This window comes from Falco cherrug, chromosome 3, assembly GCF_023634085.1.
Source record: "Falco cherrug isolate bFalChe1 chromosome 3, bFalChe1.pri, whole genome shotgun sequence".
NCBI lineage: Eukaryota > Metazoa > Chordata > Aves > Falconiformes > Falconidae > Falco > Falco cherrug.
Window position 1 is genome coordinate 13,137,141 of NC_073699.1, and position 24,583 is coordinate 13,161,723.

At 46.2% G+C, this 24,583-nt stretch overlaps 1 protein-coding gene across 1 annotated transcript; it reads left to right on the forward strand.

Annotated features, from left to right (window-relative positions):
- Positions 1 to 1,214: 1,214 nt before the first annotated feature.
- LOC102048506 (secreted Ly-6/uPAR-related protein 1-like) lies at positions 1,215 to 6,951 on the forward strand. Its single transcript, XM_005444472.4, has 3 exons — positions 1,215 to 1,581; positions 4,829 to 4,948; positions 6,238 to 6,951. Exons 1-3 carry the CDS (start codon positions 1,530 to 1,532, stop codon positions 6,447 to 6,449), a joined length of 384 nt encoding a protein of 127 aa, XP_005444529.3. The 5' UTR covers positions 1,215 to 1,529; the 3' UTR covers positions 6,450 to 6,951.
- The last annotated feature ends 17,632 nt before the right edge of the window (positions 6,952 to 24,583 follow it).

Below are 24,583 nucleotides of genomic sequence, written 5' to 3' on the forward strand. Positions count from 1 at the left end.
GTTTTTCTTTATGTACCTGGTCTCTGACAGCACAGCAAGATAAAATAAAGATAAATGGTGATTTTCACTCTCACAGCTAAGCGAGCATTAAGGTACGTGTCTTTTCCCTCCCTTTCCCACAGCACAGTACTGATCCCACTGCCCCAGCTTGGCTGGCTTTGCTTCATCCATGACTGTTGAAATTTTGATTAGCAATGCTTCTCAAGTTACTGAGAACCTTTCAGGGAGCAACATTTTCCCAAAATTCCCATTCTCAAACTGGGAAAAAGGATAGGCTGCTGGGTACGATAGCAATGCCCACGTGCATTGCTGCAACAAGCCCGTGATAAGCAAACTCCCAGTCATTAAATCAGCTTGTGCACTCACCTTGTCTCCATCCCTGAGGTCTCTGAGTGCTTCACAGTGATTCACAAACTTTTCTTCTTTGGCTTATTCAGCTGTTTTATGGGAAATTGCATAACGCTGGGGTTTTCCATCCTGGGCCACAAAAAACCCAACACAAAGTCTATCAGCTTTTCCTGTGAAGTGCAAAATGTCATTGACTCAGTCAAAAGGGAAGAGCAAAGCATTTTTCCCTTTCTGCAAGCTTTTAAAGCTGTTTCCACAAGTACATAGGTTAAAAAATATAATTATTGTTTGAAAGTTGCCTTGAAATGCATGAAGTGAAATTTTCTATGAGGGAGGTACTGCAGTGGGAAAACTGATCCATTTCTCCATGTTGGGTTTATTTCCCAGCTTCAGAATAAGATTTGCCAAGGAGCTGATAGCTTTTCAAAAGAAGGCACAGCACCCTGTTCTGCCAGTATGACCCAGGACCTGAAACAAAATGACATATCTAAATCCCAGACTTGGAAGCACCATCTCCCATGCTCACGCCCACTGGCCTTTCAGTGACTCCCATGCCCAACAGCTCAGCACCTTAGTTAATAACTAAGCCCCTGGAAGCCAGAAACTGAACTTGCCTTTGCACTGGATTTAGGAAAATATACATGCTTTGGGCAAACCCAGCCACACCAGCTTCCTGCCCTCCAGCTCCAAGAGCAGTAGGCACGAAAACACGGCACAGGCTTTGGTGAGACTGAGCCAACATGTGTGGAAGTCCAGCCTGCTGCTGTTTACATCTTAACTCTTGTTGCCCAATGCAGCACGCATGACACAGCCCAGCTGTCAGCTCACAGAGCCAGACTGGAAGGAACAAACATACCTTGTCACATTCCCCATCCAAGCACTGGCATGGGGCCACCTCTTGCAGAGCAAGCCGTGTTTTTCCTTTTCCATGGGACCAGCCGCAGGACATAAACCTGAAGAAGAGCCGATGTATGCAGGAGTCTTCTCATTGTGGTGATGTCACCTCCTCAAGGAACTTGTTCCTCCATAAATCCCAATCCGGACTGGGGCTGAGTTCTTCCCTGATCACCCTGAGGGAATCCGCCCACAGGATCAGCAGGAGGTGGAGGGTGGGAAAACATATAAAGGTCCCCGGGAGCAGCTCTCCTTTACTGCCCTGACTGCACGGATCTGCTTTCAGCATGAAGACACTTCTGGTTGGGCTGCTGCTTGGCCTGGCATACATGGAGTCGGGTAAGACTGCTACATTCCCCAGGGACCACCTGGGAAATGCCTGGGAGGGGAGGGGGAAGGCATCAATGCAGAAAGACCTGATAATCCCCAGGTAGGGAAAATAATGCCTTTATGTATTTAAGAAGGTCATGGGAGAGGGTGAATGGGAAAGGGGATATGCACTCCTAGTGGGCAGAGACTTAACGCCTCACGGAGAGCGCATCATTTGGATGCATGGGTTGCCACCTGTCACCCGACCCTGTTCAGATCATACTGTGGGATGGAGGGGACTGACACACTGCTTGGTAAGCCTAAGGTGTGAATGACAGCCACATGGCACAGGGCAGTACAAGTTTTTAAGCTGCCAATGTGTCCCCTCAGGATGGGATGGATTATGTTCATCCTGAGATCCTGCCATCCCTAAAACCTCCCAGCTGGCTGCTGGAAGCTCTGAAAACCAGAGTGTGAGGCTTCAGTATAGGTATGAGTGAGGATATGAGAAATAACTCCAATGATTTTTGGAAAGGTTCATTGAACCAGCAGCTCCAGTGTTTTCACTGATTTCTAGAGTTTAGGATATAGGCAGAGACAGGCAGTTCTCCTGAGTCTGTTTACATTTGGTTTCTGATAGGTCTGGGTCTTGGGCAAGCTGGCAGCTGGCTCTGCTCATAGCTATGTTCTTACTTCGCCTATCTGTGACCCACTGCAAATACATCCTTGGCCTGGAACAGAGTCATCCTTGGGGTGACACCAACCCAGTGGGTATTAACCAATGGCCCATGGGCCCTAGAGATCCCCAGGCTCCTCTCATGGGACTCTGAAAGATCTCAGAGGAAAGTCAGCCTGGACAGGGGTTGAACATCTCCATCTGGGGAGGTGGCTGGGGAGGGGCTGGAGGCATGGCTACATGGAGATCATTCAAAGGTTTGCAAGTAGAAGGCTGAAAGTCATACACCTTGCAATTGTCTGTGCGTGGTAGTTTTCTTCAAGCTGCATTATTTTTTAAATCCCCCTACCCTCGTTACTCCTTCCACCTGTCTCTAAAGCAGATCCAACTGTCTGCTGAAGGACATGCTCTGGGTCAAATCCACGACAGGGCTGAACCCAGACAGGTGTTTTTATAAACCAGGACTGTTATACAGCTACCACATTTTTTTTACATTTCAGTACCTGCTGGTTTTTGTTTGGGTTTGGTTTTTTTTTTCATTTCTTTCAACATATTTCACAGGTGGAGTATTACGTGCTTCTTATCCTCTTTCTGGGCCGAGACCTGTCCTGGATTTATTGGGATTGCTGAGGAACTGACGGAGCAGGTTTCTACCCACAGGCCTCAGAGCACTTTGTGGAAACAGAGAGGCAACACCATCTTTTGCTTTATAGCTGAGAATAGGGCAGAAATTACTTTTCTGGGATGATCTAGTGCGAGGCAACTAGTCCAGGCACACTTCTTGCAGCTGAGGAATATGTCTGTGACCATCCATCTTCCAGAGGTTTAATATCAAGGAGTAGAAAGTACTGTTGGACAGAGATGAATGGTGAATTATTGGCCTCAGATCAGGACACAGCACTGTCCTTTATGTTCAGTTCTTCTGCTCTCATCCTTATGATTTTGGGGTTTCCTCTTCCACTGAACCCTTCCTACAAAACAAGTGTCCACTGAGTGCCCCACACAGAGTCGGTGAAAGATAAAGGGGCTGAGGATTATCTTCTTTAAGCCTGCTCTTAACTGGAAGTAACTCCCCCAAGAGCCCATGGCACTGCCCTGCTCACCCATGAGAATGGTGAGGAAACACTCAACCCGAAGGCTGCAGATCAGTTTCTCAGATGCTTTAAGTTATCACTGCTCCATCACTTAGGGACACGATCTACTGGTGGACTTGGCAGTGCTAGGTTAACAATTGGACTAGATGTTCTTAAAGGTCTTTTCTAATCTAAACGCAACTATGATTCTATGATCCACATATTACCCAGTCCTACACACTCACAGACATCCATATACTTGTCAGGTTGACAATGTTGCATTTTCTTTCTCAGTGGGCACTACATGTTAAAGTATAAAACAGCTTCTCATGGGCCATTTGGAAGGGTTCTACCAAAGTCCTCAGCTCGGGTAAACGGGAGTGGCTTCCCTGCACCTGTTCACAAAGGATATGGCCACAAGAACACCATCACTGCTCACATTAAAAAGTCCTTCCTACCTCCGCAAAGACCACAAAGAAAGTTTTTACACCCTGTAGGCTCTATTTCACAGCTGGATTTTCCAAAGGAGGTGCTAAAAGAAGCAGATGCCCTGAAAACACTTTCTGGAGTCAGGTGTTCAAACAACTGCCTTCAGAAATGTTTATCCTTATCATGAAGTCCCAGGGGTTCCTCTCTGATAGCAGATGCTGCAGAACTGTGAGAAAACCTTGTTTCTCTGCAATATTGCCAATAGATGGCAGTGGATGCATTTGGGTGGCGCTTCAGCTGCTGTGCTGGTAGAAGGCAGGTACGCCAGAAAATACTCAACTTAGGCTGGTTTCTGTCATCAAGCCACACCAGCACGACTCCGGAGAAACGCACGCTCGGTATCTGCCTGCTGCGGTCGGACAGGTCTCATCCCGAGACTTTTGAGCAACTGCTGTGATCAATGCTTGCATATGTAAAGGCGTCCTTCCGTAGGCAGGCAGGCAGCAAGAGGTTTATAGCATCATCTCTTTTAAGAAGCAGCAGTAGCCCCTGATGAAAGTGCTTTTTAGGCCACAGTCAGCCCTTAGAATCTCTGATACAACTCTGAAATTTAAATTCTGCTCTTAGTTGCTAGGTTCTGCAGAAATCCCTCTAAACAAGCGCAACGGAGCCGTCACTGTGGGTGGAGGGACGGGCGGAACTGCCAGTCTTTCAGTGGTGGTAAATGCTGCTCTCAACAGAAGGAGATATTTTGCTCTGTGTTACAGCATTTCTTGCAGAGGATGCAAAGTTCCCATCAACGCTGCTCAAACAATAGATCTCTCTAAACCCCTGCTGGTTTGGGGCTGCTGAGCCCCCAAGGTGGTGATCACACTTAACTCCCGCAACACCATCCCTGTCCTTTGGTGCTGGGGTTTGGTCTTTCCCCCCAACATATCCAAGCTTGCCATTGCCTCCAGACGTGCTTACTTTCTGAGACTGCATCTTGATCAAGGGGGGGATGAAGCACCGACCATCACATAGTCCCCACCACAGAGCAGAGAAGCTGTTTGTCTTCGCTGCTGTGACCACCTCAAACTCATTCTGTTCCCCTCTGCAGCCCAGTCCTTACGATGTTACACGTGCAAGGAACCAACGGACATTGCTAAGTGCAGAACAGCCACCCAGTGCCCCCCGAAAGCCACCGTGTGCACAACGACGCTGCACTCCGTAGACTCAGGTAAGTTTCATTGATTGCTGTGAATGCTCATGGGGAGAGATTGTAGAATCACAGAATGGTTTGGGTTGGAAGGGACCTTAAAGATCACCTAGTTCCAACACTCCTGCCATGGGCAGGGACATCTTCCACTAGACCACCTTGCTTAAAGCCCCATCCAACCTGACCTTGAACACTTCCAAGGAGGGGACATCCTCTGGGCAACCTGTTCCAGTGTCTCAGCACCCTCGCCGTAAAGAATTTCTTCCTAATATCTATCTAAAATCTCCCCTCTTTCAGTTTAAAACCATTATTTCTCATTGTCTCACTACATGCCCTTTTACAGAGTCCCACCCTATCTTTCCTGTAGGCCCCCTTTAAATACTAGAAGGCTGCTGTAAGGTCTCCCTGGACCCTTCTCTTCTCCAGGTTGAACAACCCCAACTCTCTCAGCCTGTCCTCACAGGAGAGGTGCTCCAGCCTTCTTATCATCTTCACGCCCCTCCTTTGGACCTGTTCCAACAGGTCCATGTCTTTCTTCTACTGTGGACTCCAGAGCTGGATGCAGTGCTCCTGGTGGGGTCTCATGAGAGCAGAGGGACAGAATCACATTCCTCAACTTAACAGCCATGCTTCCCTCTCCCTCTCCCAGTCACAACTAGTATTGTCCTTTAACTTCTCTATAAGAATTCAGGTGAAGTTATCCAATTGCAGGGTAGGAAGGAGAGTAATCAATCCGATTCAGAGCCTCATAGTGAAGTATACAGGACTTACTCTGCTTACTCTGTTTGTTTTGCCTTTCCTATCCCTCAGTCCTTGTGGACCCTGGACTTACAGATGTGTGCAAACACACTGCAGAAACTCAGGGGCTCTGTCCTTGTTTGTAGACCCTTCCACCTAACAAACACCATCTCACCAGTGACCGTGCCAGCATTACAGCAGTGCTTCTTTACACTGACACCTTCCATGCAGAGCCATTGCAGGAGCAGCTCACCTGAACAAAATAGGCAGGGACTTGTGACTTGCCCTTGTCCCTTGGCAGTACTAGAATAAATCTGGAAGGAGCAGGAGGGGGAGAGCGGGTCACAGGGAGAACTGGCAGGCACGTTCCTACAAAGAGTAATCTGGATTACAGGCATCCGTGGATTAGAGATGTTCAACAATTTATTTGCCTTTATTTACCTATAAACACTTTACTTTTAGTTCCCCTCTATTGTACAAAGCCAGCGTTTCTCAATGCCAGATGTCTGCACTTTCCTTTACCATTTCTTTCTGTCTAATCCTTCTCCCCCTCTCCAATCTGCCTGTTTCAGGTTACCCCTTTTTTGGCAACATCACCGTGACCAGAAGCTGTGATGTGGAGTGCATCTCCTATGATGGGATAGGAGCAACCAGACCCAAGTCATGCTGCTACACTGATCTCTGCACTGATGACACCAGGAGCAGCGATGGGGTGCGAAGCAGCTCTGCAGCACTGGGTCTGACAGCCATGGTCATTGGCACGCTCCTTCAGAGTGCTCTGTAACATCACAAGTGCCCACACTCCAGCCAAAACACCCCAACTCCTCTCTCCGACAAGCTGCCTCCTGAACTCTCAGGTGCCTTGGGAATAATATTCTTCACTGATGTGTGGCTACACTCATCTTCAGTCCTATCAAGTGGATTCAAGCCATGAGTTTGGGCACCTGGACCTAAAACCCTCAAATTTCCAGTTTCCAGCTGCTAAGCAGAACATTCCTCACCTTCAGCCGCTTCTGGTCCTCAGGATCTGCATCTCCCGCTGCAGCTTTCCTCTGTGGGGAGCAGCAGTGGATGAAGCACTGCAGCTCTGTGCAGCAAGAGGGACTGGGCAGTGCCATCAAGGCTGGTGTTCTAGCATCATCCTCAGCGAGAGCACGGGGTTCTACACATGCTGAACATAGACAGTACTTTTTTTCACAGGTGTCCCCCAGCTCTCATACAACCTGTGCCTTTGTGCCTCTGTTAAACCTCTGTGTACAACCCCCCAAAAATCCTCCAATCCTCCACCAGGAGCTTGGCTTATTTTTTTTTCCATTTTTGCTGCAATTTCCTGAGTCAGAGCATCAGGTGGATATTGGTCCCCACTTACTACCTGCCCAGCAGAGTGTGGCTTGCAGTTGCAGAAAGCTGGCACTTAATTCTGTCTAGAATAAGCTATGGAATGAGTTCAGAAGGGCTCAGTCTTCATGTGTTGAGATGGGATGTATTTCTGGAAAGCTCAAAATGCCCTGGACTAACAGGCCAGGGCAGGTTAGACCTGCAAAAGCAAATTTGGGAGTTTGGCTAGACAAAATTGCCTGAGCTTGGGTTGCAATCAGAGCTCCTGGATTTCCCTTCCCAGATGTTTTACAGATCATTTCAAGCGACTTCTGTTACTCTGCCCTCCCCCATCCCTTCACAGCAGGGACCACAGGAAAGGCAAAGTAATGACTATCCCAGACCCTCAGCTCTGGGAAAAGCCAACAGCTTTACTCACACTGGTTAGCAGCACTACAGGGTCCCAGCTGGGGATTTGCTCCATTTTCCCTTGGAGCAGCAGTAAGATTCATTTTGATGCCCTGTCTGCTGTAAACCCAGATGGAGTGGAAGCAGATAGAGATGAGCCAGGTGTGCCCAGCTGACAGCCCTCTCCGGTGGGGGAAAGCCAAGGAACTTGCCGTTTGCTCTGTTCCTACTGCCAGGGCACATCCAGGGGAGCAGGAGGCAACCTCCAAGAGCAAGGGTGGAGTGGAGCATGGGTACATCCTGTGAACCATCCTTGTGTGTTCATGCCATCCCTGTAACACCCTCTGTGGCTAAGTTTGGTTTTCTCTATTTTTTTCCCCATTTTTCATTCTGTTTCTGTAAGACACAAACCAGAAAACCAAAGGAATAAGCAGGGGGGCTCTTCTTCTTCATTGCACAGAGGTAATTGTTTCTCAAGGTCTACTTCAGTACCATTTGCAAGAAAACTTTAACAAGACATTGTATTCCTTGGCAGAGGGCCCAGCACAAGCCTGGGGCTCAGGAGGATGGTAAGCCCCTTTGTTCTGGAAGGGAAATGCTCTGTGCTTCACTAAAACAGTGACAGCTTCCCTGAAACACCCTTGCAATACTGAGGTTGGGGTGGGGGGTGGGGGTGGCAGGGGGTGGGGTGGGGGATGTCGTTGAGCAAATAATGATCAGGATTTACTCGAATGCTGATACTACACCCACTCTTGCAGACACAGAGCACCAGCATCCACTTCCTACTCATCTGTTCTCTGTTTCCCTGCTTCCAAAACAGTCTGACATGTCAGGCCAGAAGCAAACCACCATCATTGCCATCCTTAGATCCAGATCCCCTTTTCTATTCTGGGTTCAAGCTCCAGGGTAAGTCACTTTCCTCAGTTGCTTTTCCACACTGTCTGCAGAGTCCTGTGCTGTGTTAACGGGGGCTGAACTTCACTCCATGTGTTGTACATGCAGATGGGGCAAGGTCTGAATACAGAGGGACTGGGATGGTGAGGGTTCCCTTCTGGGTGAGAATCTGGCAAATAAAGCTGGATCCTCTGGTTTTCAACCTGCAGCATCTTTCTTGTGTGCTCAGCCTTCACCCAGAGAAGAAGGACCATGGGGCAGCACAGGCTGCAGGAAGGTCATGTCTCTGGCTGGTTATGCAGCTGCCAAACTGCCCTGTGCCAGAGAGAGGAAAAGCTACAGAAAGGAATAAGTAAGGGAGTACAAAAAATACTCCTTGGAAGGGATAGATTTAAAGCTGTCCCTGCTGGAAGAGGATCGGGAGAAGAGTGGCAGCAGAGTAAAGTACTGTCCAGTGGACAGGAGGCTCATTTGGGGAATGCACAGGGGAAACTGGAGGTTTTCCTGGTTCAGCTCCTCCTGCAGCAGGCAAAGAGAACTGAGCTCAGCACTGCAAAGCAAGCAGGCAGCCAGGAGCAGCCACTGGGGACCTGCTCTGCACTGCAAAGATGCTGCAGATGGGAACCACTGGCCTCCTTGTGTCACTGGTGCTGGCTGTGAGCATCCTGTATCACACTGTGCTGCACATCTCCTGTCACCTGGGACTTGTCTGTTAATGGCTCCATTGCCAGAGCAGTGAGCTTCTATTGTAGCCAAACCAGAGTCAAAGGCAGGATTTAGCTTCAAAGCACTTGCAATATGTTCCTAGATTAAGCCAAGTGAAAAGCCCTTCACACAGAGTGTCAGGGATACAAAATGTCCTTTGCATTAATATTCATCTGTTCACACAGTGTTAGCCATAAGCCACAGGCTGAACAGTTGTCACTGGGAGCCCTTGTGAAGTCTGATTTGCTGCTGCTTTAGTTACTGCTTTTATTTATTCTTCCTATTTAGCCCCTAGGAGTCAAACCCAACAAGCACTAGTGCCCCAGCAAATGCAGGACGCTGCCAGGGGACTCAAAGGAGTTGGCAGACTTTTGCGTCACTGGGTCAAGTGGACATATGGAGAGGCAAGTTTAAATATAGGCTGAATAAAATAGAACAGAGAAAGATGTGTCTCCAAAGGGCCATAAAAAACTTGCAGCCTCTCGGCCCTGTGAGATAAGGCTTCACAGCAGGTGGCATCCAATGCTGCTGTTGCTGTATTGAAGGATTTTACCTGCCCCTCTGGGGGCTTGTTCTTCCCAGCAGTCATTCCATGCATGTCCAGAGACGTGAGAGCACTCCTTGGTGCCTTATGCTTTATCTGGCCAAGGAGTTGCCTTTTACATCACCTTCCAGCTGTTCTGCAAATGTAGGGCAGCCCTACAGATGCGCAGCCCTGATCTGCATCACCTCCTTTCAGCTGCAAATCTACAAATACTTTTGTCTGTCTAGAAATTAAAGAGTAAAACACACCAGAGACTAAATTTTCAGGGAGGTGTTTGGAGACCCGTATTGGTGAGGATATTCAAACTGGTGAGCCCTGTTGAGTGCTACCTCCAGCCAGCCATCAGGGTGATGTGTCTGCCTTGAGTGGCCTTTTCTCTTGGGCTCCACATGTCTTGAAGGTGGAGTCGACATTTCAAAAGCTAGTTTCTCCTCTGGAAACACAGTATACACCCTGCCTTGGCTTGGGCTGGATCAGGACCCAGGTTCAATCCTGCTGTTTTGACTTGGGCACAATTACCACAAAAGCATAACGGGTGCCGTGGGAGAGCAAAGCTACACAAACAGCATGATTCACACTTAGAGGAACAGAGTTTCCAGCAGGGATCATTTGCAGCTGCTTTCCACAGCAGGACACTGGTCACATCATGTGTAGCCATGAGTGGTGGTAGTTACCCTGGCATGCCCTGATTGCAGGCTGGCTCAAGCTGCAAGGTGGAAAACACCAGGAAGTGTTTTGCTGCTTGATTCTTGTTAATTTTTTTTTCTTCTTTGAGAGGGCAAGAAGGGGGGGAAAACCATACAGCCCACTTGGAAGGTGCATTAATCCAGGTGGGCATGAAAGAAAAAGAGATAAGGACAGAAATTATTGCAGAACTTCAAGAGAATTAAAAAAAAAAGGGGTATTTTTGCAGTCCAGGCATTTCATGTAAAACAGAGCTCTGATGTAATCAAATACAGAAAGAACTTGTAGTTCTTGCTAAAAATACCTATCTAGAATATAAATATACATTACCATGTAGCTGCAAGGCTTATGGAGATATCTGCCAGAGTCTTATATTTACAGATAGGGATTTAAATGTTTAATACTGCACATTCAAAAGAAAGTCACTTCATCTGAAGTAGTTATTAATTATAAAATGCACTAGGCAGGATTGAAGTGCAGCAGGAGTGATATCATTTTCAATATCACTCCCAAATTATTTCTCATCTAAAACCTATCATGTGCACTTTTTTTCCTTCTTGAAATAGATCTGTTTTTCCACATTAGGCCTTGGATGACTTGGAACGGCTGCCTCTGACATGCCAGCACATCCTCTCTCAGATATCTTCATTGCTTTCTTGCACAACTCTCACATCCCTAATTCCAGAGGGACATGAGTCCAAAGCCTCTTTATTCAGTATGGCCCCAGATCTGAGAACAAGGCAAATCCCCTAAAAATAGGTGAAAGGAAATTTAGGGTGCCTGAAGCAGATATGTTGAGGGAGCAGGGAGGCAAACAGCATGGTGGTCGGTATCTCAATTTAGCAAAGTCATTTCAGGTCACTTGAACTCGAGAGGGATGCTCAGCGTATTGTAAAAGAATGGGACAGATGGACTGCATACCTTCATCCCCATTCCCTGAGGCTCCACTCTATAGTTTGTCATGAGGTTTTAAAAAACCCAAGGTGTGTCAATTAATCATTCCGTGCCCTGTCTGAGGCTGGTCTGGATCCTGATCTCCTTCCCCCACTCAACCCTTATTAAACAGACAAGAATTGTCACACATCGGTACCTCCAGGCACAGTCCTGCATCACATCTTTAGTGTTGAATGAGCTTTAAGTTTCTGAATACATTTAGTAAATATGGCTAAGGCTATTGTGCCTTGAGGTGAACCAAATTTGCACTAATCCCTTGTGGGCATATTGCTGAAATCCATGCAGATCCACCATGTTAAAGACAACCGAAAGCCATATGAAATCCATGAATCAGAGTCCAAAACATCTAACCCAGTCATCTGAACAAGACCAGTACAGGCTCCCTTTGGCCAGCAGGTCTCTGAATACAAGGGGAGAAGATGCTTTTCAAGCCTTCAGGCCATTCCTCCCCATTGCAAGGGCAATTTAATGTGCCCTCAGTTACATCAGTGATGGCACACCAGTACGGAAGCATTGTCCGACTCTTGTTTCAACACACATCCTTGCTCTGGACTCACCATTGTTTGGACCAGTAGAGTTCATTCCTGTCTTGTTAACAGCTGTAATGGGGCGGGTATGAACCTCTCTTCATCTCCTTGCAAAAGAAATTGCTTTTGCTCAATAATCTGGGAATAAGATACAGAAGCCTGCCTGGAAAAGGAGACTGAGTGATGTCAAGGTGCTCATGTTGGTGCCTTTGCTTCTGCAGTACCTTTGGACTTGCAAGGAGCAGGGTGAGGAGCACGCTGATGCCTGGGAGAAGTTTTTCACCTCCTTTGAGCTCTGCTGCTAGGCACACACCTTTGCTGCTTGGCTGGTTCCCCAGGCAAGGCACAAACACAGGCTGAGGCACAATGATTTTCCACTTGCCTATGGGAAATCCCAGGGGTGGGTGGCACTTTGCCAGTCGAAACCCTCCTCCGGGCAGTGGCAGGATTTCAGCGTGTGGCTGTGAGGCAGCAGTGATGGGAGATGTTTGCAGAAGGCTGTGCCACTGCTCCCAGTGAGGAGCACCAACCCACAGTGGGCAGTGGTGTTCCTGGTGGCACCAGGACACTCTCAACATGAGCTGATGTGAGTGGCAAAACAACTAAGCCTCATTAACAAATAGCTCTTCGTCATGGATGCTCTGAAGCCTTAGAAAGGGCTGAGTGTCTTCAGTCCCAGCGGAGGCTTCAGTAGAGTCTCTTCCACCTGAATATCTGTTTTCCTGAAACCCACAGGGGCTTCACAAACTCTTCCCATGCAACGAATTCAAACCAGCAACTGTATGCTGTTACCTGTGCATGCACAAATTTGTGATCAAATGGGCCATGTTCTTGTAAAGCTGGGCCAAAAACAAGCCAGAATTTGTTTTTAATCTTTCCTGGCTGCTGCCAGTCTCCTGGCTCTTGGGAGAGGGGACACAGGGGAAGCGGTGTTTTTAGTGTCATGACAGCTGTCACTGTGTTTTGGGGATGACATCCAAACCTGAAAAAGAAACAAACACCCAGGAGACAGTGACAGACTCTGACACATATACAGCAGAGGAGAAAAGCTGTCCTGGCGAGCAGGAGTAGTTAATAGCAAGACATCTGGCTTCTGCCCCAGAAAATAAGGGGTTTTAAACAAACTGCTATCAATCACCAGCATGGCCAGCTTGGGAAAGGGGTGTCATTTATATTTGCCTTCAGGGAATGCAACTAGGAGATTATTTTCTTTTACCTTCTGGTTATCTCAGATCACGGTAGGATTTTCTGCAAGCTTACATTTTTGTGCCAGCTCTGTGCAAAGATGTCACGGGTGGGTTAGGGTTGCTCATGCAAACGAAGCCAGTCTAGGTGCCTCAAGGGGCTTTTACTGCTAATCTCAATGAGCACATGCAAAGGGTCTCCTCAGCTTATAAGACTCAACCCTTATCATTACTTCTTATCACTTCTTTAAAGAGAAAAATTTGTCTGATATATATGCATCTTTGTGGCTCTGCTGGCAGGATGCTGTTCCAGACCCTCACTGTTGTAATGGTCAGAAAACACATTTATAATAAAATATTTCTTTTGCTTCTTCCTGCTCTGAGATGGTATTTCTATGGGCATTTGGTCCTGTCGGATGTTTTGTTAAGCTAAACAAGCCAGCCTGTTCTAGTCTGCTCTTGGAAAATTAGCTCTCCAAGCACAATAATTTTCAATATTTGTGACTGTGTCACCTTCAAGTCATGGTTACCAGGGGCGATCCAAGCTATGTGCAAGATCTCATGAGCTAGAAGGCCATCACAGAAAGGATCCTTAGAGGATCTGTTGTTTCAACAGTGTCCTGGGGCAGGGCTGGGCTGGATAAAGGAGCTGAGAGGTGTTTTACTCAGGCTGATCTGCAATATTACCCCTTTATGAAAGCAGTTCATGAATCCTTATCCAGTGGAAAAACACAGATGAGAGCCTTATTGGAGTCCTCTTGTTGTGCCAGTTTTCCTGAATGAGGAAGAAAAAGCAAGTGTTTTTCATCAAATGGGAAATAGGGATGAGCAAGCATTTCTGTCACCTAACCAGGGCACATGTGCGAGAACCTGCCCTCCCACTGGCAGTTCAGGGATGCATGCACAGGTCTGAGCTTCAGCTTTTAGGGTCCCTTTTGAAAATCCTCTCAAACTCACTAGAAAAAAGTTGGGGTTGGCAGACATGTAACACTTTTTTCATGTGTAATAAAATGCAATTGCTGACAGGCTGCTGCTTCAACAAGCCACAAGGTCTGTGGGAAAGAAATATGAAGTGTGTGCAGTCAAGCACTAACTTTCTGAACAGAGGACAATCCTTTGGTCACACAAATGCATGTAACCCCTATAGAAAATGCTGTGCCACACAATAAATAGCAGCAAAATGTAAATGGTTCTTCATGCATTGAGTTTGCCTTTTTTTTTTTTTTTTTTTCCCTGTAAGCATCTCAGGGGTAACAGAGGTAGGTAGCACATAATACCATAGCATAGCATAGCATAGCATAGAATGTAATACAATATTTCAGTGAGAAGGGACCTACAATGATCATCTAGTCCAACTGCCTGACCACTTCAGGACCAACCAAAAGTTAAAGTATATTATTAAGGGCATTGTCTAAACACTTCTTAAACAGTGATAGTCATGGGGCATTGACCACCTCTCTAGGAAGACTGTTCCAGTGTTTGACCACCCTCTCTGTAAAGAAATGCTTCCTAATCTCAAGTCTAAGCTGAGGTCTTCAGCTCCCCTTACTTTTATCCAGACTCTCTTTTCTCAACTTGCCCTGGCCCCATGGATGTTTCTGTGCAGCCCACCAACATGTAGAGCTCAATCATCCTCCACCCCACCAGCAGATATCTGGGTTCCCCACCCTGCAGTGCTTAGGGGAGGACAAGGATGTTCTCTTCAAGCTGAGAAGTCACAGAGACCTAAGCCAGGGTGTTAGGATCCATCCCACAAAAGGCACAGCCATCTCCCAACCTCTGAACCATGGTGCCAGTGGTGTTTGGGCTAGGAGATATGGGGGGTGGCTGTGTTTTTTGAAAAGGTGATGGCAGCAGGAGCACATGCCTGTAAGACTCTGCACATGGGTGGATGGATGTGCCTGTGTTATCGTTCCTCCTTAGTTGCTCGGTAACCTCACTTGTTTACTTTGGCATGATCTTCACAGCCCTGGAGGCCAAGGGAGAGTTAATGGGGTTTATGGTATCCTGTAATCATGCAAACCTTGAAATAACATGCGACAACATGATTGGTTTATTAAGCAAGATTAGGTGCATCTAAGATTAATAAGGCTTTTGGGAGTCTGTTGTTGGGCACCAGCTAGCTTTCAAGCCCTACCTGCAACCCCCTAGAAGTTTGCAGCTGATTGTCTCCAAGTGATTGCAGGGATCTATGTCTCCAAGATCCTCATGCTTCGTTTCTGGGTAGAAGAAGTGACATAGTCACCTCCTCCCAGCCCCAGCACTCAGGTACAAAGAGACCCAGGAAATATCTCTGCCATGCCTATCCCTCTGTAGAAGAAGATCTGGTTAGAGAACATCTAAGGAACCTGAAGGTGCGCAACTCCATGGGACCTGATAAGATGCATCCACGGGTCCTGAGGGAAATGGCAGATTAAGTGGTTAGGCCACTATCCATCATATTTGGGAAGTTGTGGCAGACTGGTGAAGTTCCCACTGACTGGAAAAGGAGAAATATAAACTTCTTTTTCAAAAAGGGGAAAAAAGGAAGACCTGGGGAACTACGGATCAGCCAGTGTCACCTCAGTGCCCAGCAAGATCATGGAGCAGATCTTCCCTGAAAGTGTGCTAAGGCACATGGAAAATAAAGAGGTGATTGGTGACAGCCAGCATGGCTTCACTAAGGGCAGGTTCTGCCTGACAAACTTGGTGGCCTTCTATGATAGCATTGGCAGATGAGGGAAGAGTCACTCATGTCATCCACCTGGACTTGTGCAAAGCATTTGACACTGTCCTGCATGGCATCTTTGTCTCTTAATTGGAGACACATGGATTTGATAGATGGACCACCTGGTGGATAAGGAATTGGCTGGATGGTCACACTCACAGAGTTGCTGTCAACAGCTCAATGTCCAAGTGGAGACCGGTGATGAGTGGTGTTCCTCAGGGGTTGGTATTGGGATTGGTGCTGTTCAACATCTTTGTAGGTGATGTGGACAGTGGGATTGAGTGCACCCTCACCAAGTTTGCTGATGACACCAATATGTGTGGTGCAGCTGACATGCTGGAAGGAAGGGATGCCATCCAAAGAGACCTTGACAGGCCTGAGAAGTGTGCCTGTGCAAACTTTGTGAAGTTCAGGAAGGCCAAGTGCAAGGTCCTGCACCTGGGTTAGGACAGTTCTAAGCACAAATACAGGCTGGGCAGAGAATGGATTGAGAACAAACCTGAGGAGAAAGATTTGGAGGTGTTGGTTGACAAAAAGCTCAACGTGACCCATCAGTGTGCGCCTGCAGCCCAGAAAGCCAAACAAACCTTGAGCTGCGTCAAAAGCAGCATGTCCAGCAGGTCAAAGGAGGTGATTCTCACCATTTACTCTGCCGTTGTGAGAACCCTCCTTCGAGTACTGCATCCAGTTCTGGTGCCCTCAACATAAGAAGGACATGGACCTGTTGGAGCAAGCCCAGAGGTGGGCCACGATGGTAAGCAGAGGGCTGGAGCAACTCTGCTATGAAGACAGGCTGAGAGAGTAGGGGTTGCTCAGCCTGGAGAAAAGAAGGCTCCAGAGACACCTTATAGTGGTCTTCCAGTACCTAAAGGGGCCTACGAGAAAGCTGGAGAGGGACTTTTTACAGGCCCATGTAGTGATAAGACAAGGAGGAATTGTTTTAAACTGAAAAAGGGGAGATTTAGATTAGATATTAGGAAGAAATTATCTACTGTGAGGGCACTGAGGCACTGGACCAGGTTGCCCAGAGAAGTTGTGTGCACCCCCTTCTTGGAAGTCTTCAGAGCCTGGTTGGATGGGGCTTTAAGCAAGGTGGTCTAGTTGAAGATGTCCCTGCCCATGGCAGGAGTGTTGGAACTAGGTGATCTCTAAGGTCCCTTCCAACCCAAACCATTCTAGGATGTTATGATTCTATGTCCTGGGTGCACCCAGTTCCAAGGGACTGACTGTGCCCCAAGGATCCGTGAGATAAAGTTGCTGCACGGGCTGCACTAACCCTGTCTGCAGACCAGGGAGGTCCAGCACAGAGTGGGATCATTTTTTTTCCTGATCACAGAAGGAGGCATAGGGCCAAACTTTTCCTGTTCCTCATTTCATAGCATCGCTTCTCTCCTTGAAACTCAAAATCTGCCCAAGCCCCAGGCCATGTCCTGCCATGAGTATAGGTCTGGAAAGATGCAGAAGAGTTAGTCACCACTGAAGTAAACAGCTTTTAAAGCAAACCAGGTCTGCATCATACCTGAGCTCTTGAAATGCAGTGCTGTTATTTCTAATGTTTTTTTAATTCCTCACGAGGTTTTATTCCACTCTATTTTTGGTACTGATATGTAGGTTTCCATTATAAATAGCTGCATATTCTAATTCAGTCTGGTAACTAGAACAAGGATGCGCTGGGCATCCAGACCTTGATTTTGGGAGGGAGGGATGAAGACTGCAATACTTCCAGCCAAGCTTCAGGCTATCTGTGAGATCCTTCTCTCAGGAAAACCAGTACCTTTGCATCTGGAAAATGTCCTGCACTCCCTGGATATAAATCAAATGGAAGCACTGGTAAGGACCCATTGCCAAGCTAACACATCATAAGAAACAAGGCTTTGAAGCTCTACAGCAACTTTCCCTCTGAGGAGCTCAGAATTTGAATTTAGACACAAGGATTTCAACATCAAAGCTGGGTGATAAATATTCTTCCCATTTTATAGTCAGAGAAGCTGTGCCATAAGCCTGTGCATCCTTGTACGTGACACTTAACCAAAGCCCTTTGCAAAAATAAAAACAAAGGCTCTTTGTGGTTTGTGAACAGTTTTAAATGACTAATTACTCCAATGAAAATCAGAAGCAGGTTGCAAACATCCCAACAAGTGCAAACAGTTCTGTTTGCAAGAAATACTGTTCATCCCTAAATAAGGGAGTGCTGATGGTTCAGGGCAGCTGTGAAGGATGGCCCAGTTCCCACCCTCATCCTACTGTAGCCTGGGGAAAGTCTCTCAACCTACATAACTTTCCATGGGCTTTCGATCAGGACTTCAGTCTGCACATTTCCCAGCTGTTTGTGTGGAGTAATACTGCTGCTCATGCTGCTGCCTTGGTGCTGGGGGAGAACAGATCTGTGCTCACATGAGGTCTGCTCATGTGTGAAATAACAGCAGCCAGGGAACTGGCTCCCAAACGAGGTCTGCTTTGCCCAGAGGGTTGGGCTACAGACCCCAGAGCTCCCTTCCAACCTCATCTGTATTATAATTCTAGATCTGGATCCATACTGGGGGACAAGTCCTTGCTTTCTGCTTTATCTTTCACTATACATCAGTTGCAGTCACTTACAGCTGGATATCTTTTCAAATGTCAGCAATAGTCACAATTCTCCCTCTTCAGAGGACTACAGAGCAATGGTTGTGCTGTACCCAAGTCCTTCATAGTTTGTTTGCACAAGGAAAGGTAAAGTTGCCACAGGGAGCACAGATTTGCAAAGTGCATAACCAGTGATGGATGACACAGTCTTATCTTTTAGGATATGAGTCATATTCACATAGCCATTAAGTGAAAGATAATTTTCTTGTTATATAATCATGGCTATTCTTCTCTGATTGAATTTGTTGTAAAAATAAGTTTTCAAAAGAGCTTCCTGGATTTTGCAAGTGTACATAACTGCTTCCCTGCCTATGCACACATGTAACCCTGCTTGCAAACTGTGACACTCACTCTGGGTACAGCTATCCAGGTTTTTTTTCCAAGAGGGTAACACTGCGTTGCTGAAGGTGGGTCTATCCAGGTTTAAACAGAAAGTTGCATGGAGAAACACAGCAAACTAGAACAGCCCTGAATAATAAATAAGCAGTAAATGAGATGAGGTCCTGCTGTGCAACTCCTTGGACAGCAGGGAATTAGAGTGACTCTCTTCCAGAGGGGACAGCACAAGCACGCCCTGAACTTCTGACTGCAGCTCACATTGTCAGAAACAGTGAAGTGCATGTTTATGCAGAGACAAGAAGGGAAGCCTCCATGCCTCCTCCTACTGATATTGCTGAATTCCTCTGCAACCTCAGCAGGAGGTCACAAATATCTTGACCTCCTGAAATGCTTCCTCTGAGGAAGAACTGGCAAGCACAACAGATTCATACTACTCTGAGGACTGGAAGCATGACACAGGTCCGTGCTGTTCATGCCTTTCAGAGGCAGCCTTGCCAGGTCTCAAACGTGGAGCATTCTGGCAGGGCTTTTTGCTGCCTCCCAGGTCCTTGCCTGTGCTATAGCATGCAGTCATGAAGCTGGATTTTACCTGGAGGGCTTCCAAGTGAAGCATTCACCTGCCCAGCCAACACACTCCCTTTGCTGTGCCACTGGGGAAAGGGAGATAACACAATATAGTCAGAGAAATATGTTGTGCTCTGCACACAGTGATATGGTGTTTATTGAGAGCCCTAGCTGATACCTTCTGCCCCCTGGGGAAACCTGCCTTAGCTCCAAGGCTCAGGGGAAGGGGTCTTGGGCTGGTAGGTGAAGCAACAAGCTACAGCCAGGTTGATCTACAAAAATTAACTGCTGAGCTGAACTAGGAAGAGAATGCAGATCACTTTGGGAGACACTCACATTAACAAAAAATTATGTAGAAACTCACCCCAGCCCAATACAAGTGTCGGGAAGGGGTGGGATGGATGCCTACTGCAAAGCCCATCTCTCTCCACTGATGAAGAAAAGTCCTGCCTGATTTTCTCAGACAGCTTTTGGACACATCGTTATTCATCTCTCCCTAAAGGTTTCCTTGACTTGCATCTATAACCTGAACCATGGCCCTCTTCCAGCATTTTAGAACACTTGCTGAGATATTTTACACAGGGGTTTGGTTTTGGGGTTTTTTTTTCATTTTGAAAATAAACAACCCACTTTCCACTTCTGTCATTGTTGCAAGGAGTTGGCAAAGAAGCTCCATGAAGTGTGTACATAGAGCTCAGATATGAAGTACGCTAAGCTCTTTGTTGTTTCCAGAATCAAAAATTCCCAGGTGTTTTTACTTCCAAAACTTTTTTAAAACAGAATTAATTATTTTGATTTTTCACTAGGTGGGGCAAGGTTAGAAAAACTTCCACTCTTCTGTTAAAAAAAAATCAAAGACCAAATGTAATTCTAGGAATTACTAGAGAAAATGTTACCCAATATATTGGGAGGTTCAGAATCTTTTGGGGAATGAAAAAAAAAAAATCAATCTAACTGGAAATAACCTGAAAGAAAACTCTTCTTCCTGCTCATCTCAAGCTACAAGCTATTGTGCAGGAAGGTACATATGGGCTTGCAAAGCAGCAGTGCTCAAGCAGACAGGCTGCTCTTGCTGTTGTCTCATTCTGGGAGACACCACCTCATCACTGTGAAGTACCGGGCATTACATTCCCTCCTGACAATGTTTCTGTCCTAGTTCAAGCACTAAATGCTTTGGCAGATGAAAAAACAGGTTGACCGCACTCTCAGCCCACCCACCCCCCAGGTTGCGTAGTTGCCACCAGGTTTTGTGGCAACTCTAGAAATGGTGCTAACCCAATGGCCATGTGTAACACAAAGTAGTCACTGCTGGACAGCAGGGATGGTGCTGTGATGGGACAGCATGGTGCACACCCATGTACTCTCCTAGTAAAGGAAAGAAAAGCAAATGAAAAGGAAAAATGTAATTTAGCTTTCTGGTTGAGGAATTGAGATACTAAGAAAATCATAACCATTACTTCTACTTCGGGATGCCAGTACTAGAAAGATGTTGAGAAACAAGAGCAACTTCAGCAGATCTTTTCAGGGGGCTGGAGCCCAGGAGGTATGAGAACAGGCTGAGGGACTGATGTTCTTCACCCTGGAGAAGAGAAGGTGAAGGGAAAACCTTATTGCTGTCTACAACTACCGGATGGGAAGGTACAGAGAAGACTGAGCCAGACTCTTCTTGAAGGTGCACGGTGATAGGATGAGAGGCGACAGACCTAAGGCATCGGGAGAGCTTAGGAGCAGAGGCTGTAGGTGAGCAAAAGACTTTTTCCTAAACAAACACAGGCAAACCCTCAGGGAGAGCATAAGCCTTGAACAGCCCCCAGGAGTGAGGAGGACCAGAAAAAATAGATGGACCTGGAGGTGAGTTGGATGAGGAGGGAATTACATTTTAGCAAAAATGAACGAAACAAGACCTTCAGTGACTGTTGGAGGGCAATAAATATGCAGAAACATCATTTCCAGAGGCAGCCTAGATGCAGAAAGCTTTTACACCAGGTCAGTGGGAACAGAGCTATATACTAATTTTGCATGCCGTGCTACCAGCTCCTTGCAAGAGAAGTTCAGGTTTATGTTTAACCAGATAGCATTGCCCGGTGGTTTGAGACCTCTGTTTTGGTCTGGAGGTGCAACTACAAAGCACAGTGCCTCACCCACACAGATTTTATGCTTTTCAGAGTAGATCTCATCCAGGAGCTGTGATCCCTGCCGTAATCGCTGAAATGCAGGAAACATGCTGACAAACTGGGCAGAGATCAAAGAGGTGAAGCATCCATGGCCAATGAAGGGAGGGGAAGATTAGCCTCCTCCGCATGTGGCTTGTCAAAGTGATGACAGCTAAGCAGACACACAAGTTAAAGTCATGGAGCATGAGCACTGAGAAGTGGCTGCAATCAGCTGTGTCTAATGCTTTTTAGCTGGTGAGGATCTCAAAAAATCTCCTTGGTTCAAGTGCATCATAAAAGGGAGTGCTGAAACACGCAGCTGTATGAAGAATTCTGACCTCTAATGAAATCAGAGGACAGTCAGCATGTTGGGACTTTCTGATTTTCTGCCATGTGTCACCTTCTGTGCTCAGCCCAATTTGCTACATGCCTGCCTCTGTGGCTTTAGCGTAGCTGGAGAAATCCCCACCAAGGCTTGCTGTGCAGTCACAGTTTACTTTCTTTCCCAGTGTTTGCTCCTTGTTCTGACTTGTGATGTCAGGATTGGTACAAACATGAAAAGACACTGAAGATCAGGCCCATCTCACCGAATCCTGGACATTTTTAGTGTGGAAGGCTCCACCAGAACTATTCATTCAAACTCCTTGAACAGCCACCACTAAGAAACGTTCATTTCCAGCCTACTCCATCCAAGAACAGATGTTAACAACACATCAAATTCATTGTGCACTAGTCAAATTAATGGTGATTCTCTGTCTTTCCACTGATTCTCAAGGGAGCCATGAGGAATGGCTCAAGTGTGGATGTCTACACCGTAATTCTGCCCCTTTCTCAGTTATGCCACTCTCTACAAAAAATATTTCCCCTTGGAGAGAATCCATCCAAGTTCTTGGTGAAAGAAGATTCCTGTGTTACAAGATCTTCTTTCCTCATGGAAGCACTTGCACTGCTCATCCTCGAACTTGTAATCTGAGCATTTTCAATCAGTAGTATGGCACAAAAGAAAGGAGAAAAGTGGTGTTCATGATTCATCTCCCCCATGTCCTGCCTCAAGAAGCCCCACTGGTCCAGAGCAGACAGGAAACATAACCTTCTTAGACTTGAGAAGACATAACCTGCTCAGCCTTGAGAAGACATAACCTGCTCAGTCTTGAAACGACTTACAGCAATATTCCAAAGACTTTTGGTTTCTCCCTAGGACTTCAGATGTCTACCCACAAGACTGCAGTCATTCTCAAAATCACTGCTCCCCAGAATAACATGTCCCCTGATTGTAAGTTTCTCAGATACCATGAAGATACCTTGCATGTCAGGAGCTAGGCTGGCAGTCTCCCAAGGAGATATCGATGTGCACCACAGCCAAATAAGCAGCCCTTGAAATAAGGCCTACTTAAGCACCTGTATACCTAACCACCTCTCCATACCCAGGTGGGAATCTCCATAGTTTTGTTATGTTTAAAACCTTGTTATGGGCAAAAAGGAAACACAACTTATATGCAAAGCCAAGAATTTATTATTACTATGTGTGAAATCTTCACAGTTGAATCAAAGAATTATGATTAGTGATCAAATTATTACAGACATTAAAAGGAAATTATTATTATTGTTGTTGTTGTTATTATTATTGTTATAATTATTGGGAAATATTTCAATAATGATACAGTTAAAATTGTTATACACATACTTACTAGTATCTACCCATTTTCCTGGTGTTATGCTCACTCTTCCACTAATTTTGCTGCCTCACACCTTACAGGGAGGTATAATGAATCATCTGCACTCTGAGTCCTCCATTGAGAAGAGTACGGTGGTGGAAATGGATTCTTCTTCCTCAACCAAGGATCTAGTGGGAGTAATTTTGATTATGCTTAGTAAAACATTTTCATACCTTGCTCTTTTTCCCTTGGTCAAAAGGTGTAGGTCAGTCTCACATAGGATTTTACCATGGTTGGTGGATTTTACATAGTTCTCCTAAAGATGGTTTTGTCCACTTAAAGATCATTTTGTCCAACTCTAAGTCTGCATTTCTTTGACTCTCGGTGAAGTGTTTATAGCCAAGGGATCGCTAATGTCAAGCCAGTGCCCCACCTTGTATCACCCCACGCCAGCACTCCTCTGTACCACAGCTTGCACCTCCATCTCTTGAGGCTTCTGCTGCCGTGCCAGATCTGTATTTCTTCACATCGGAGTTGTAAATAGCTCCTTCAACATACAACAACTCCTTGTTACAGCTATCTATGTAAACTTACAGTTGCACAACACAAAGATAAACAATGGCAAATTAGGCATAACCACCTGGCCAATTAGGAAAACTGCTGTTACAGCTAAGCAAAGTAAAAACAAAGTTGAAGGCAGGTTGACACAGCCAGACAAAGCAAGCCCAACAAGCCTCAGCCCTGAGGACTTGCAAACTCAATAAAAAGAGTGTGGCCCATTAAAAGCAATGCCAGTACTGTGTTCACTAGGCTGCAGAGCTATATTGTCATCTCTGGCTACTGGGAGCCAATGGTTTTTCTTCTGTGCACCTTTCTGGTGACAGGAATCTAGCTCCACCAGCCAGACATGCTCCACTCACCAACTCAGCAATGGCTTGGTTTCAAGCATTCCCAGTATCCTTGCCCATGACTTATACCCTCAGTGTCCATGACTGCAGTGACATTTTTAGTGTTGTTCTCTAAGATTACAATATAACACAATAATCTGGCTCCTGATGTATTTATTTTTAAATGCTCTTTGACATGATAATTGTGTGATGTTCTGGGCCATGACTGCACTGCTTATCAACCAACACAGGGTAAGGACAGAGTAGTCTGAATCCAGTAACTCATGTCTGAGAAAGCAGTGCTGTGCAGTGAAAATCTGTGAAAGCTGTATTTCTTTCTGAGTTTTGCAAGTACTTAATTAATGTTGGTTTCATGTGCAGAAGTGCTGACATATGTATGCTTCTGAAGAGTGAATAGGAAATGTGCAATATTTTTCTATCCCTAACAAGTGAGTGAGTAGCCAGGTATTTTGACCATGTCCTAGTAAACCTTCCATTTACAATACAAAATAAATGAAGGTCTCTTCCACTTTTTTTGGAGAAAGAAAATAAAATAAGTTTTGTCACATGCCTATGGACAGAGATGAGGAAATGCTTATCCACATATCTGGGCTCCAGCTTTGCTTTCAGGGAAATATCAGTTTCTGCAGATTATAGAAGAAAGTTAGCAGCTCTGGTAAAGTACCCTGGGCTTCTGGATGTAACAAACATCATTCAGTGATGCAACAAAAAGCAGAGAGGTGGCCATGACAGAACCCAGTGGCTATGAAG

Coding starts and splice junctions, on each gene's coding strand:
- LOC102048506 (XM_005444472.4), top strand. CDS start 1,530: ATGAAGACACTTCTGGTTGGGCTGCTGCTTGGCCTGGCATACATGGAG. Junction 1,582..4,828: donor CCTGGCATACATGGAGTCGG/GTAAGACTGCTA, acceptor TCCCCTCTGCAG/CCCAGTCCTTACGATGTTAC. Junction 4,949..6,237: donor GCTGCACTCCGTAGACTCAG/GTAAGTTTCATT, acceptor TGCCTGTTTCAG/GTTACCCCTTTTTTGGCAAC.